Source organism: Callorhinus ursinus, unplaced genomic scaffold (assembly GCF_003265705.2).
Source record: "Callorhinus ursinus isolate GAN/ISIS: 27379988/994484 unplaced genomic scaffold, GSC_fseal_2.0 scaffold3, whole genome shotgun sequence".
NCBI classification, from domain to species: domain Eukaryota; kingdom Metazoa; phylum Chordata; class Mammalia; order Carnivora; family Otariidae; genus Callorhinus; species Callorhinus ursinus.
This window is the reverse complement of record NW_027397065.1, coordinates 64,154,690-64,168,552: the sequence shown is the minus strand read 5'-3', so window position 1 is coordinate 64,168,552 and position 13,863 is coordinate 64,154,690. Positions and strand designations below refer to the sequence as shown.

Sequence of the window (13,863 nt, the reverse complement as noted above, 5' to 3'; positions counted from 1 at the left end):
AGCACACAGTTTATACCCAACCTTAAGTAAACCTGTGAATTAATTCTTAAAAGATATTTACCTCTCAAATAACGCATCACTGTTATTCACACCTTAAAAGAAGAGAAAGATTATTAATAAAAATTGGGGGTCAATAATTTTCTCTACTTTCATCTATTAACCTGATTTAGAAATTATATAACCAGAAATTAAAATATTTTTAGGGGCGCCTGGGTGGCTCAGGCGTTAAGCGTCTGCCTTCAGCTCAGGTCATGATCCCGGGGTCCTGGGATCGAGCCCCACATCGGGCCCCCTGCTTCTCCCTCTCCTCCCTGCTCTCTCTCTCTGATAAATAAATAAAATCTTAAAAAAATAGATAAATAAAAGTAAAATTAAATTATTTTTAAACCTCCAAATAGGTTTAAAGATATATATGTGTAACCTATTTATCTTCCTCTTAAATATGCTATTTGGTAGTGAATACTCTGCGTTTTCAGATTATTACTCTTCTATTCAGAGTACTCTGAATACTTTAGGAAGTACAGTCCTTCTTTGCTTAGTACCCAGTTTAAAATACAGAAGTGAGATTTACTAAAACAACAACAACAACAAAACAAAAATGCTCTGATGGTCTAAAAGTAATACATTTGGGAAAATATCTAATTTAATTCCAAGAAGCCATTACTTGGAAGAACAACACCCAAAGAATAATTTTTAAACCTTGTCCAATATTAACTACATGTCTTTAAAGCAAAATACCTACTCAACTTTTGATATGTTTAATCCTCAAAGAGAATTGAGTTACTACGGGGGAAAGTGTTCTCAAAAATGTTTCCTTGTTAAGCTTTTCTTAGACAAATCTACCCTGCCCCAAGACTTATACATCCACGTGTCTTTACTATTAATTTTGCTTTCCTAAGCACATTGTTTTGTTTAATTTATTAATCTTCAAATCAAAGATTTTACATTATCTTTGTTCTCAGAGTTGGGGCATTTGTGAGGTTTTAATAGCAATTAATTCAATTTCGCTATTTTTTTAAAGATTTTTTTGATTTTTAAGTAATCTCCACACCCAACATGGAGCTCAAACCCACAACCATGAGATCAAGAGTCGCATGCTCTACCAATTGAGCCAGCCAGGCACCCCTTAGATTTAACTATTAAGAAAATCCTCAATTACTAAAAGAAAAAAAATGATAATGATGTAGGTTATAGAGTAATCAGATATAAAAGGTCTGACTGCTGAGAAATGAAATTTCTTTCTGATTCCTTTTATCAAAGGGCAGAAAAGTATTATATCCAAATAAATACCTTTAACAGTAGTTACACAGGAAGATTTGATCCTTACTTCATTTTCAAACCATTTTTGGAACTCTTCCTTTGGGAACTGCCTTCACAATTTACTGAACACAACAGATCAACTTTATTCCTTGAAAAGCACAATTCTTTTTTTTTTTTTTAAATTCCAAACAGTGACACTCAGCCTTATTATCTACTCCACTTATCAGAAATGCCTCTGGAAATCTTGTGGCTGTTACCCAAAATTAAATCCATCCTCAGTGAATAAATTATTTGCCACTGTTAAGAACATTCACAAGAATGTGCTAAGAAATGGAAGTCAATTTCAAATGAGGAAATCTGAGCTGTTTTTGAGCACTAGAAGTAGTACCAACTTTGGAAAAAGAAACACCCATTAGGTGTTTCTAAATCCTGCACTCTAAAAAATAGTAATTTGGTTTCCTTTTTAGTTTACATTAGACATTGAATGCTAGAGAAAAACATTTTAATTATCTTTATATGTATTATGACATTTATTCACATTTTTCCTTTCTTCTCTTGCAACCTAATTTAAGAAGCTATTACAATTTTGAATGAATATTTTCAATCTCACTTTTCCTACTCCTTTGTTTTCTTCTTCCTTTAAACATTAAAAGAGTTTGTCTTTATCTCCATCCTGAAATGATCTTTGACTTCATTTCTCTTATTTTTCTACTTCCTTTTACCATCAGAACTGTTAAGTAGTCGATACGTACAGCTTCTTGAGCCTGTCTTTGTCCCCAAACAGCCTTCTACTCTGGATATTACCTGAAAGTCCCTAAAGTCCTTAACACATTCAATCTTTATTCTTGACATTCTGGTAGCTTGTGCAACTGTGAGCCACTCACTTCATCCTGAAGCCCCTTTACCAGAGTCTGCTTGTCCATCCCCCTCCCAGGGAGGCCTCCCATGCTCTCCCAAGGGTATCGTTTCACAAGCTGCTCTTTGGTTTTTTTTCCCTTTTTCCATATTTCTTGCTGAGAACAGATGCACCAAGTCTTGACTATATAATTAGGTAAAAGGCTCTTACATCTGTTTTTCAAGCATAAACCTCTCATCAAGTTCTACTTGCTGTCAAAAACTGGGTCCTAAATATGGCCATTTATATACCCAACATCACCTTATGTTACATTTGGTCTTAGGGTACTCTAGAATCTGACATCAGAGTTAGGATATCCTCGCTCCTACAGTATGACAACACAAAATCGCCATTCAGGTTCTCCTTCTCCTCCTCTTTTATCCGCTTAGTGAGTGGGTAACATGAGCTGCCTTCAGAATGTCTCCTGCTTTCCCACAACACTGCCCAGGCCCTTATTATTCCAAAGTCAGATGAAGGTAACAGCTCACTAAACGATCTATGTCTCCATTCTAGTCTTCAAAACCTCCTCATTCCACTTCTCTGCTCAGAATTCTCCAATGATGCCCTGATATAAAATGGAGTGTTCACTTCTCAGATACCCTCCACCACCTCTTTAACCTCATCTGTCAACTCTCTCCCATAAGCGTCAAAACGAAAGCTACAAATGACTGAGGACCTACAGGAATCAAACAGGTTCTGAGCTATGTACTTTATATACAACATTCAATCTTCGTAACTCGAAATGATCAACCCCATAGGATGATGACCAAAATACAAATGGAATCCAGGAAGAATTTAGAGAAAAAAATTATAAAACTTAAAGCCAGCTTCTTAATAGCTTTTCTTTTAATAACCACTATGCCATTTAAAAATAGCATTTTTTACTGCTTATGCTACTTTAATAATGATAATAAAACATACTATAAACACTTAGTAAATTCATCATTTTTGACCATCAATAGCTGAGAGAAAAAACACACTTCAAAGCCACTGTCAGTAGTCCAAGTGTTGTATTTAGTATGACCTATTATTCATATGACAAAATGTGTTTGTTAGGACTAAAGAAGAACATTTTTAATTGCCAACTCCAAATGAAATAGAATGAAAAGTGGCACTAAACTTGTCTAAGTCTCAATATTCTCAACTGTACAGTGGGGCTAATAATGGCATCCACCTCGCAGGTTAGGCTCACACCGAGCTCAGTGCACATACAGCAGCCTTATCTGGGACGCGGCAGTCTCCAGAAACTACAGCTGTTTGTTGTTTTGTTTTCATAATTAAAACTCCAGGTTCTCAATATTGGCTGAGTCTGAATTTCTCAAGTTTTATAAAAATCAGATAGTATAGTAAGTCCAGTTGCTATATATCTAACATTAATAAGTTAGCAAAATAACTTGGAGATATCTAATCATATATCTTATTGGAGATGATGATACATGCTTGCAATAGATCTTAGGAAGATGACAATCAAGTTCAAGTAAATGGCACAATCTTTAACTTCCCGCCCCTGAAATGTATAAATATTGCAAAATGGCTTCACAAATCCTTCACAACTGTGTTCCCAATAAAATACTCTTAAGTAACAGTATACTGGAAAACAAGAGTGTAAATGAAAAAAGTGAAGAACGATACCAGGAGAAGTTGTATTCTGGTCACTGAAAAGGCTGAGAGCCGAATCAGCAGAAGGAAACACATGGGTTTTTTGACTAGAATGAGTTTCTGCTACTGAAAATTCAGCTTCTGAAGTCTCCTCTTGGTCACTTTGAGCCTCCTTATTCATATGAGTCAGGAAACATACTAATCCAAAGTAAAATAGTAGAGGAAAAAAACACATGGGGAAAAAAAGATGTAACAGTTAACACTTTCACATGGCAACAGATGTATCAGAAGTTTACAACATATTATTTTGATAACTTTCTACTGTATAATGAAATAATTTAATATATTTAAAATTTAATCTCCCTCATAGTAAAAAAACTATTAAATTTATTATCAGTTTCAGAAAACATGGCAGACTGAGCTAAAGTAGACAGGTTCATACCCTGTTATAGAAACACAGACGAAATGTTAAATTAAAAAAATAGATTAATATGCAACCAAACCCTATAAATAAAGAAATCCCCCAGTGCCAGAAAGAAAAAGGAATCAAAGCTGGGCAATATATGGGCAATGATGCTGGGAGAGTCCATACAGAAAGGAGATGTGGTTTCTGCCATCTGCAGTAGAGAGAACTGAGCTACCTTCATATGGCCGAAAGCACTGAAGGATAGCTTTGTCCATAAAATAAGCATAAAAACCAGCAGCAGAGAAGTTTTCTATCTGCCTGATAGCAGATGGGAGAAAAACAAGTCAACTCTGAGAAATCAAAACCTCTGTCATGAACCATGAGAGACTATGGACTCTGAGAAACAAACTGAGGGTTCTGGGTGGGGGTGGGGGGATGGGTTAGCCTGGTGATGGGTATTAAAGAGGGCACGTACTGCATGGAGCACTGGGTGTTATTCACAAACAATGAATCATGGAACACTACATCAAAAACTAATGATGTAATGTATGGTGATTAACGTTACATAATTAAAAAAACAAAACAAAACCTCTGTCATGCCACAAACAGGTATGGGATCTGAATTTATACTATCTATGTACTATAGCAACTACAAGCCAAGAAATGTATATAAAAACTTGTCCCCCAAATTTTTCTACTTCAGTAGATCCCAAGAAGCAAATACAAAATTACATCAAAGGCAAACATACACAACCCAGCAGAACTCCCCTAAAGATAAGTTCATGATAAAAAAAAAAATTACAAATTGCACAAAGAAACCACCATAAAAGAGAGCATGCAGACCTGACAATTGAGAATATACAATCATGAAGTAAAACAATCTGAAAGGGCATAAAATATTACTAAAATCATTAAATAGATAAAAGAAGACATAGAAACCATAATAAAAGAACAGGACAGTACATCCAGTAAATCGATTTGAAAAAGAAATAAAACTTAGACATTAAGAATATAGTAAAAAAACTAAATCCTATAGCAAAGATATAGCAGAAGAGAAAATTAGTAAACTAATAGGCAGATCTGAGGACATCACCCTAAGTACATCATTGAGAGATAAAAAGGTGGCAATTAACAGTTAAGAGACAGGGAATAAAGTGAGAAGGTCCAACATAGCTCATTTTTTTTTTAAGATTTTATTTATTTATTTGACAGAGAGAGACACAGCGAGAGAGGGAACACAAGCAGGCAGAGTGGGAGAGGGAGAAGCAGGCTTCCCGTGGAGCAGGAAGCCTGATGTGGGGCTCGATCCCAGGACCCTGGAATCATGACCTAAGCTGAAGGCAGACACTTAACGACTGAGCCACCCAGGCGCCCCCAACATAGCTCTAAAAGGTGTTTTAGAAAACAGAACAGAAAGAATGGGGAGGAAGTAATACTCCAAAAGAAAATGGATGAAAAATAACCAACATTAAACCTGAAAATTAAATAATCATTCCAACTCTCATTTAGAATAAATTTTAAAAATATACACACTGAGGACACCTGCGTGGCTCAGTCGGTTGAGTGTCCGACTCTTGATTTCGGCTCAGGCGGTGATCTCAGACGGTGAGATCGAGACCTGCATCTGGATTCTCTGTCTCCCTTTCCTGTGCCCCTCCCCGCCAAGTAAAAAAAAAAACCTCTTAAAAAATAAATACATAAAAATAAAAGTATATACACCAAGACACACTTGTATCAAAAATATAAAATAAACTAAAAATAAAGGGAAAATGTTAAAAGAATTCAGAGATAAAAGAACAGTAACTGGACAGACAGCACATAGGTAGTATAAACTCAGCAATTAGAGATGTCAGTAAATAATGGAATATTATCCTTAAAATGTTGAGGGAAAATGAGGATCAACTTAGAATTCTGTCCCCATCTGTAAGCTATCGCTCATGAATAAAATTAAAGATGTTTTCAAAGACTAGGAGAATTTACCACTCACATGCTCTAGATGGAAGAACTAATAAAGGAAGGAAGAAGGAAACAATCCTCAAGAAAGTAGATGCAAAAAGAAATTGTGAGCAACAATAGCAGAGAATAGAAAATTTTGCCAGAGTGCATCTCAGGCAATAAGGGTAAGTATTATTTCCTGAAACTTGTGTTTTGGTTTTATACATTCATGGTTTACATATTTACATTATTTGAGTTACAAATTTTTTAAAAAGAAGCAACTGAAGGCAAAGAAACTGGAAAACATGCTGATGAGTTCAAGTAAGTGTTGACTGAAAAGACATGGGAGACTAAATTAAAAACAAAGTAGATCTAAAATACTAGAAAACAATATCAGGGAAGATGGGAGGGAGGGAGGGAGCAGGTCAATGTTAAAAGCTCTAAAGTCTTTATATTGTTTAGGAGGTAAATATATTTGCCTTAAATTTTAATTCAACTATGAATATTGAACATTCAAGAATAATCACTAAGAGGGCGCCTGGGTGGCTCAGTTGGTTAAGCGACTGCCTTCGGCTCGGGTCATGATCCTGGAGTCCCAGGATCGAGTCCCACATCGGGCTCCCTGCTCAGCAGGGAGTCTGCTTCTCCCTCTGACCCTCTTCCCTCTCGTGCTCTCTATTTCTCATTCTCTCTCTCTCAAATAAATAAATAAAATCTTAAAAAAAAAAAAAAAGAATAATCACTAAGAGATTAAAAACAGAATGTGTAATTTCTGAACCAACAGAGAGGAAAAGAGAGAATACAGAAAACCCAATCCAACGGAAGGAAAGAAAGCAGCTCAAAAAGTAAAGGAAAAAATACACAGTAAATAGAAAGCACAAAATAAGATTATAGAAACAAGCACAAATATATCAGTAATCACAATATACATAATATAATTATATTTGATGATTAAGACACACAAATTAACTACTTTTACAAGTGAAATCTAGTTATATGCTGGACACAACTACAACATAATCACTCAACTTGAAAATAAAGGAATATCTAACTTACAGAAAATACGAGAGAAATATGTTAAATGACCCCACAGAGACTCAATTAGCAAAATCCAGACTCTGAAAAGCACTTCAGGACAAACATCTATGTTTCTTCAACAAATCAATTGCAAGGGGAAAAAGAGAGAGAAGGTACCAAGAACTTAAAAGAGACTTATAAGCCATCAAACGACTGCCATGTATGGACTTCACTCGGATTCTAACTAGAATTAAAAAATAAGCTATTTTTAAAAATGAGATAGCTGACAACACTGAAACACTGATTAGATATATGACAATATTAATTTTTTAAAAGGAGCAATAATATTATTACGCCTGTGTTTAAAAAAAGAAACCTTATCTTTTAGACATATTTACAAAATATTTATAGGTAGATAATATGCTATCTGGGATTTGCTTCAAAATCATCCAGGAAAAGGTAGGAGGAGTAAATGGGTGGGTGTATACATAAAAGAGGATTGACCATGAGTTGATAATTGTTGAAGTTGGATATAGGGTACATGAAGGTTAATTATACTATTCTGTCTTCTATTGAAATTTTCCATGATAAATTTTTAAAAAATTAAATGTATCAAAAAAGATATAGCAGGGAAATATTAATATTAGATAAAATTGACTGAGTCTAAAAACATTATTGGGGATAAAGAGAGTCATTAATGAGAAAAGGGGCAAAAGTCAACCAAAAATATAACAATAATGAACATAATCATTTTATAACACAGCTTCAACTATATAATGCAACATTTAACAGAATCACAAGGAGAAATTCCACAATCACTGTGGGCAATTTTTAATGCACCCTTCTGAGCAAGCAAACTAAAAAATCAGAAAGAATATAGAAAATCTGGACAATTTAAAAGTTTGATTAAACATATATATATGTATAAATATACAATTTAAAAGCCTGACTAAACACACACACACACACACACACACACACACACACACACACACACACACACACGTCCTACATAAACCAACAGTAAATGCATATTCTCTTCAAGTAAACATTTACCAAAACTGACTATACATCCCAGGCCACAAAGGAAATTTTAACAAATATCTAAGAATTGCTATTATTATACACTTACCTAATCATAATGCAATGAATAGATGAATAAAAATATAGCCAAACCCCATAATACCAGGAAGCTAAGTATCCCTTTTATGAGCTAAAGAAGACATCTTAATACAAATTACAAACTATCTAGATCAAAACACCACCAAAATATGGTGCATATCAGCGCTCTTGTCTGGGTCCTTGCAGGACCCTGTTCTGCTTCAAATACATGTATTAGAAAAAAAGAAAGAATGAAGTTAGGAAAAAGCCAACAGGTTAAGCTTTCAAAAACCGAAGAAATAATAAAGCTAAGGGGTAGAAATTTATGAAAAAGAAAATTAAGCAACAGAATCAAACCAAAGCTTGTTAAAAAAAGAAAAAGAAAAGAAAACCACATTAAATTGCTGACAAGACTGACTGAAAGAGAATATAGGGATAAACAACTATAAATAGAGTAGAAATTTTAAGTAACTACCCTAACTTCATTCTTTCAGTAAGAAATTCAAACATATACTATTTCACCACTGCCTGGCCATATAACCAGAACCTCGAATCCCAATTCTGCAGTTGACCAGGGACAAAGAGCAACCTCAGCACCAAGCTCTGTGCAACACTCAGCAAGTGTGTGGCTGACGGCGCCCCGTTCTAGGAGGCTATGGCATTGGCTTCTCAGGAAAACAATGGTCTGGGTGGGAGCCAATCACATAATCACAAGAATAATCCTAATCTAAATTAGGGGACTGCGGCCTTGGGCTCACAAATGAAAACTATTCCTAGTTCTCTAGCTCCCAAAAGGCAATGCTTATTCTTTCAAAACGAGGCTTCAGTGCCCCCACAACTCCCCCTACACACACACACACACACACCTTCGGAAATGCCAATGGCTTTTGAAGCCAATGGTTTTTCAGATTCAGGACCAGAAGACAATTCAATGTGATCTTCAGGTTCAACCTGTAGAAAAATACACACAACAAAATAACTTAAGAATTTTATAGTTTGATAATTTCACAATATTGTTAGATAATCTTATGTACCTTTTAAATATTAGGGTAACAAGTGAAAGAAATGGGATTAAATCTAGTAAGAGCTAAATGTGGGGATGGGTGAAGAGAAGGAAATTTTTACTTATTTGTAGTCTAAATGATTTAACCTTTTTAGACATCATAAGGAAAACAACATCAGATAATTTTAGATTGGGGAGGAACATTAGCTACCATTTAGACAAAACCTTTCATTTTAAAAATGAGAGAACAGGGCCCAGAGAAATTCAGTGACTTTCTTAGTGGCAAGACATGGATTTGAACCAAGGTCTTCAAAGCCCCTAGTCAGTGTTTGTCCACAAGTATCCCTCTGTCTCTTCCAGGCCTGAAGTCTGTTCTCTTAATTAAAATAAACAAGTCAAAATCTTTGTATCTATGTGTGCATTATAGTAGGATGAGAACATTTTAAAACAATATCCCCAAATCTCTCATTTAAATTAGTGTTAGTTCCCTCAAAGTAGTCACCTTAGCAAACTAAATACTTAATGGAGTTTGATCCACCTTCCTTTGGGAAACTCTTCCTTTGAAATTGTCTCCCAGGCTTGCACTACCATTATTAACAACTGTTCTGGTGATAAGTCTTTATTATATAAATGTGATTCTATTACTGTCAGAATCCAGAACTGAGAGAGTAAAGACAACCATTAAATGAACATGTATTGAATGCCTGCCATGTTACCAAGCAAAAGACACAGTCCCTATCCTCCAGTATTTAAAGGCTTGGGCTGAGAGGGGCGCCATAACAGAATTTTTGGGAGCTTTTTCAAAATACATGTGTGTGATCTACACCCTCCCCGCCGCCAAGCCACTGCCCCCTCCTCTGTCCCCAGACTACCACCCCAGATTCAGTAGGGCTGGCATGTATATTTTTGAAAAAGATCATGACATGCACAGCTGTCCTTTTATCTAATAGATCCAGATCTGTGGAAATTCCTTCTTGAGACTCTTCCTTTGGTTTGCTTTCTCCTGAGTTTCTTAACTACCTTAGAATGCTCCTTCTCGTGCTTTGTTGTTGAATCATCTTTAAAAGTTCATGCACCCACAGAATTCTGTCCTTTGCCCTCTTTTTCCCCTCATTCAGTGTATTCTCTCTGGGTGAGTGCCCTGTTAGGATTTTAACTTCCTCTTAAGGACTCTAAAATCTGTACCATCAACCCAAATCTAGCTCCTAAGCTCCAGAAGCATATATCCAACTGCCTACTAATCTCACAACACTTCAAATTTAAGATGTTCTGGACTGAAATCACTGTGCCTCTCTTCCCCCAAAACACACAGACTACTTCTTCCCTAGTGTGGAAAATGACTCCCCCATTCACCCAGGCTCGAAATCCAGATACCACTGTGAATCTATTCTTCCTCACCTTCCCATAGCCCAATACCCTCTGAGTCCTGCTACATCCTTCTCCATCTCCAATGCTTAAGTTCAGGTTATCATTACTTCTTGGCTTGGTACTCAGCGGGTCCCAAACATCAATCAGTAAGCCCAGTATCGAGCTAGCTGCATAAGAATCACTCATGAAGCTTATTAATTATACAAATTCCTGGGTCCCACCCCAGAATTACTTAAAATCAGAATCTCAGGGGTATGAGCCCACAAGTCTGCATTTCTAACAAGTTCCCCAAGATGACTCTAATGAGCAGCAAGTTTAGAACCACTGTGACCCACCTGATCTCCCTGTTCTCAGCCTATCCTCTCCAATCTGCCCTCCACACTGCTGCCAGTGTCTGATCACATCATTTCACTGCTTAAAATTCTTCAGTGGTTCCCTCCTGCCTATTTATAGTATAGGACAAAATCCTAACCACTTGACACGGCAAACAATACTTCCCATCATTCCTTATCTACACACCTACCTCCCTCTCCTGCCAGATGTCTTAAAGCCCAGTACCATCAACCTCCACCTCACGTTGTTTCATCAGCCCTTCCTTATCTAACTCGTGAATATCGATTCATTGCCAACTCCAGAGTTACCTCTACAAAGTCATCTCTGACGCCACAGCTTCACTTACCTACCTGTCCAGCCCCAACAGGTCATGTGTACCTGTGCTGTTCTCGCCACACCCTGTTCGTATGTATTAACGGGTGTATACGTCTATTTTCTTTTGTTAGATTCTAAGCTGCTTGAGAGCAGTGACTATGTATGCCTTATTTATCTTTCTATTCCCAGAACTTAGCACAGGGCCCAGCAGGTAGTAGAAGATTAATAAATGTAATGATTCTTGGACTCTGGAGCAAGCCAGGATCAAGACTAGATTCAAGTGTACATAACATATTTGGCTGTAGATATGCTTAATATACTAGAACATAAGGCCATTTTAGAAAGTGATTCCTTAGAATAAGGAGTTCCAAAGATGACTCTAACACTTAACACTCATTTTGAAGTGCTAGATCTAAGTCTGGGTTAAAAAAACAAAAAGGAAAACAACCAAATAAACATCATAATATTATTACTTAATAGTAGTCCTACCTCATGTTTTTTCTGTGTAATTTCACATAAGTTTAATCTTAACTTTTTAATATGTGCTAAATGTTTGAATTAAAGAAATACTATAAACCTAATAAACACATCTTTTAAAATGTCAACCTGCTAGTAACCTGGAGTATTTGTTAGGTAAGTCAATGATGAAATTTTTATCCTGCAGACTAATTTGCATTTCCCAATACAAGGCTTTAACACATTTAAAATATGTTTACTATTTTGTTCCTTAATCTTTATTTTATGTAAATTTTACTTCCTAAAAAAAACAGGTTTATACAAAATAATTCATGTTTGAGACTTCCTATTTGTCTAACTACCATGATATGCCAATACACATAAATAATCTCTTTCTTATGGGTATTTTTTAAAGATACAGAAAACATCTAAGGACCACATTCCTATTATATAAAATATTTAAAAGAAACTGAGAATTCCAAATATAAAGACAATAGTATTTTTATAAAGTTAAAAAAGTCCTGCTGCAGGAAATGATACTCAATTATGAGCAGGGTTCATTTAAAACCACATTCTTGTTTTGTAATTCATATATTTCTTTTCCTGGTAGGAAGCATTGGTTCACGTCTTAGAAGTTTAAGGCAGTGTTTGTCAACTGGGGGTGATTTTGTCCCCCAGAGAACATTTAGCCATGTCTGAAGACATTTTTTTATAATTACAGCACAGCTAGCAGGTGAAGATCAGGGATGCTACCAAACAAAGAATTATCTGGCCCAAATATCAATAATGCTGAGGTTGAGAAACCCTAGCTTAAAATAAAAAAAAAAAAACAAATTTCCCATTATTTTGAAAAATCAAATGTCTAAAATTACATCACATTACAAATCTAATAACTCAGTAACAAACAGCTAAAATAAAGACAGTCTACCTTATCACAATGTCGATCTAGCATTTTGTATCTGGGGCAATCCTGCTCTATGTTTTCAGCAATGTTCTGTATTGCTAACAGCTGTGCATCAATTTCCTGAAGCTTAGAGGTGAGATGCTCGAGCCGGCGAGCTGCAGAGCTCTGCGCAGGACGAGCGGCAGACACATCCTGCAGTTGCTCCCACAGCGAATCATCCTCTGCAGCAGCTGACTTTGAGCTCTGTTCTTTGAATTGAAAATCTGGCTTCAGCATATCTAAATATTAATAAAGGTAATCAATATCAGAATTGATTAGAATTAAGGGAGAAGTAGATGCTGATGATCTAATTCTTTTGAAGACCTCATTTTAAGTCAACATAACCTTCCCTTCCAAATCTGTTTCAATACACCCAGAAATAACACTTCAGCTTCTCGACTTCAGAGAGCTGTCTGTGGTGAGATAAGAATACATAACAGTATTACTATTACCACAAAACTCCATATATGAGGCAGTCTGAATGTTACTTTTACCCTCTGCTACAAAAACATACTTCATCAAAAAGCAACTTTATTTAATATTTTTTACTTTTTATTTATTTTAAAGATTTGCTTATTTATTTTGGGAGAGCGAGCGAGCGTGGGGAAAGGGGCAGAGGAAGAGACTCTCAACCAGACTCCCCACCGAGGACAGAGCCCAGCGCAGGGCTTGATATCATGACCCTGAGACCATGACCTGAGCCGAAACCAAGAGTCAGACATTTAACCGACTGAGCCACCCAGGTGCCCCTATTTTTGACTTTTTAAAACCGGACTTGAAAACCAACAGCGTCACACAGTAAAAGCTAGGCCCACTGTGGGCCACCACCAACTCTACGTGGGATCTCAGGCTAAAGTTAAACCTCCCAAGACCAATATCAAAGCCAATGACTCTCCCTACTCTTAAAACTCAATTGATTCTTGTCCCAAATTTGAAACACTTCTTTTTTAAATGTGTTCTTTTTCCAGCTTCCGGGTCTCCTCCTCCCTCTAGTGCTCTTCCTTCTTCGTTGCCTTCTCGTTCTTCCCTTCTGCCACCCCACCCCCCCCGACCCATCAGTCCTTCCAGAGTGCCTGTCTCGGCTCATGTCTCACTCTGCACACTCTCCCTGGCTGATGTCACTGGCGCACAGGTGACTCTCAAATTCACATGACATCTTCATGAGCTCCAGCCCTTAAATCCACCTATGTCCTGGATATCTCATTTAGGTTGTCCCAAAAGCCTATCAATTG

The 13,863-nt window shown here is 36.4% G+C and overlaps 1 protein-coding gene across 9 annotated transcripts in view; it reads right to left on the bottom strand.

The window, feature by feature from the left end:
* Positions 1 to 13,863, bottom strand: part of CPLANE1 (ciliogenesis and planar polarity effector complex subunit 1) — a 141,652-nt gene that overhangs the window by 21,906 nt on the left and 105,883 nt on the right. For 8 of the 9 annotated variants that reach the window (XM_073890981.1, XM_073890985.1, XM_073890987.1 and 5 more), the window contains 4 exons: positions 12,617 to 12,870; positions 9,080 to 9,164; positions 3,788 to 3,952; positions 62 to 92 (listed from right to left, as the gene is read on the bottom strand). In XM_073890981.1, coding sequence (XP_073747082.1) covers positions 62 to 92; positions 3,788 to 3,952; positions 9,080 to 9,164; positions 12,617 to 12,870 — 535 coding nt within the window. The remainder of the gene's footprint in view (positions 1 to 61; positions 93 to 3,787; positions 3,953 to 9,079; positions 9,165 to 12,616; positions 12,871 to 13,863) is intronic. The other variant, XR_012377604.1, reaches the window with a different exon arrangement.